Source organism: Chrysochloris asiatica, unplaced genomic scaffold (genome assembly GCF_000296735.1).
Source record: "Chrysochloris asiatica unplaced genomic scaffold, ChrAsi1.0 scaffold00129, whole genome shotgun sequence".
NCBI classification, from domain to species: Eukaryota; Metazoa; Chordata; class Mammalia; order Afrosoricida; family Chrysochloridae; genus Chrysochloris; species Chrysochloris asiatica.
Window position 1 is genome coordinate 3,199,581 of NW_006408647.1, and position 2,385 is coordinate 3,201,965.

Below are 2,385 nucleotides of genomic sequence, written 5' to 3' on the forward strand. Positions count from 1 at the left end.
TCAGAACCGACTCCACGGCACATAACAACAACAACAACAAAACCAGTTTAAAATGTTTAAATATATGAATTCTAACAAGAATCTCTAAATACTAGTAGATTCGTCAACCTCTGATGACAATGTGTATTGCTTGTATACTACTTTTCCTTATAATGTTGTTGTTAAGTGCCGTTGAGTAGGTTCTGACCCATAGTGACCCTGTATAGAGTTTCTGAGGAGGAGTTGGTGAGCTTGAAACAGCAACCTTGCGGTTCAAACCAGCTTTGTAGTCCAGCGCATTAACCCACAGCACTACACCAGGACTCCTTATAATACAGGTTATATATTCTTTACCAGTCTAAAACATTTTATTCATATACTATACTATAATCAAGGAGCTCTGGTAGCATAGTGGTTACAAATCGGGCTGCGAACCGCAAGGTCTGCAGTTCGAAACTACCAGCTGTTCTGTGGGAGAAAGATGAAGCGTTCTTCTCCTGTAAAGATGTACAGCCTTGGAAACCCTGTACAGGGTCGCTATGAGTCGGAACCGACTCCACAGCACACAGCCACCACCATACTATAATTACGTATTTAAAGATCTTCAAGGTAAATAGTTAAGCCTTTGAGGACAGAAACTGTTTCTGGATCACTTGTATCTCCTGGGATTGCTGGGATGGGAGTCAGCTAAAAGGCATCTGAATTTTAAGGGCCCAGAGAAGGGAAGAACTGAACAGAGGCTGGGGAGGAACACAGGAGTGGGAGGAGTACAGGAGTAACTAGTTAGTCTGTTTTGCTCAAAACTTACAGCTATCACTGTATTTGGAAAATGGAAATAAATTATCATGTAAATCAAAGAAGCAATGAGAAAGCTTACCATCAGGGGGCACCGCTGTGCTATAAAGAGGTGACAGATGAGCGTTCACATTTCCACACAGCTTCATGCACAAAATCTACAAGAAAAAATGATATTTTTCTTTAAAAGAATGGGAGAGTTGATATAAGTGCCTTCACCACAAAACTCTTTTTTAAGATAATGACATTGTAGTTGTTGTTAAGTGCTGTAGAGCCAGTTTAGACTTACAGTTGACACTGTATAGGGTTTCAGAGGAGTGGCTGGTGGGTTGGAACTGCCAAGCTTATGGTCAGCAGTTCAGCACTTATCCTAAGCGTCATACCAGGACATACATGAGGACAAGCTCAATTTCCCATACATACCCAAGTAAATCTGTAGGACAGCTCACTAAACCTCTGGCTGCCTGCTAGCCTGCTTCTATAGTGTGCTGTAGCACACAATGAACCAGTGATTCTCAAATTGGCTGTGCATGAGGATCAATGAAAATTCTACAGTTCTGTGATCATTTTTAAATTTGGTTTTTCCTTTTAGGTAGAAATTGAAAATAAATGGATACACTATATTCTAGCCGCTTTCTCTTTAAAGTGTGATCCTCAAACCAGAAACATGAGGATCACTTTGGAGCTGATCAGTAGTTAAGAATCAGAAGCCTGGCCTAACTGACTGAATTGGACTCTGCATGTTAACAAAATCCCCCAGATCATGCATATGCATATTAGAACTTGTACCAGAGCAATGGTCACCACGGTCACAACATGGTGGGTTTTCCATCTTTACGTTGCTTTTGGTTTCATTTAGGTTTTTAAAATTTGGAGTGAAGGTTTACAGAACAGATCATCAGTTTTACATCCAACAAATCATATACTTCGCTTCATTTCAATGATTGCAATCCCCTCCATGGAACAATTATTGTACTTCCTCCCTGTGATTCTTGTTTCCATCCTACCTTCTTTCTAGCCCTTCTGAATTTTGTCCATAGATAAATACTGCCTTTTGATCTTGAATGGCTGACCATCCCACGGTATGCATACCTCACTAGTGTCGCTGTCCCCATCCCCCTCTAGGACTGTGGTTGACTGAAACTGAGCCATGAGGGTGAGTAGTTCAGTTTCAGACCTAAAATGTGGTCAAGGGCCATAGTCTCAGGTTTCTCCAGTGTCTTTCTGACCAGGCAAGCCAGTTTTGTTTTTATAATTTTGAGTTTTGTTCCACATTTTCTCCCAGGACTTTCTAATGTGATCCCTTTCAGAAGAGTTGGTAGTGGTAGCCAGGTACCATCTAGTTCTTCTGGACTCAGGATCGTGGCGACTGAATTCATGTGGTTTCGTTAGTACACTGGCCTGATTCCAAGAGTCTTTCATTTTCATCACTCTTCTTACCCGCCACACAGGAAGAGAACAACAGTTGCACCTCAGATGGCCATTCATTAGATTTAAGATCCCAATCACTACTCAAAAATAAAATAGGATGTAGCACTTTTTTTTTTATGGACTACATTATGTCAATTGACTACTGTCTTAGTAATCTAGTGCTACTACAACAGAAATACC

The 2,385-nt window shown here is 40.8% G+C and overlaps 1 protein-coding gene across 1 annotated transcript in view; it reads right to left on the reverse strand.

Annotated features, from left to right (window-relative positions):
• CCDC109B (coiled-coil domain containing 109B) overlaps nucleotides 1–2,385 on the reverse strand; it is a 152,274-nt gene that overhangs the window by 25,692 nt on the left and 124,197 nt on the right. The window contains exon 2 of the mRNA XM_006869342.1: nucleotides 857–932. Coding sequence (XP_006869404.1) covers nucleotides 857–932 — 76 coding nt within the window. The remainder of the gene's footprint in view (nucleotides 1–856; nucleotides 933–2,385) is intronic.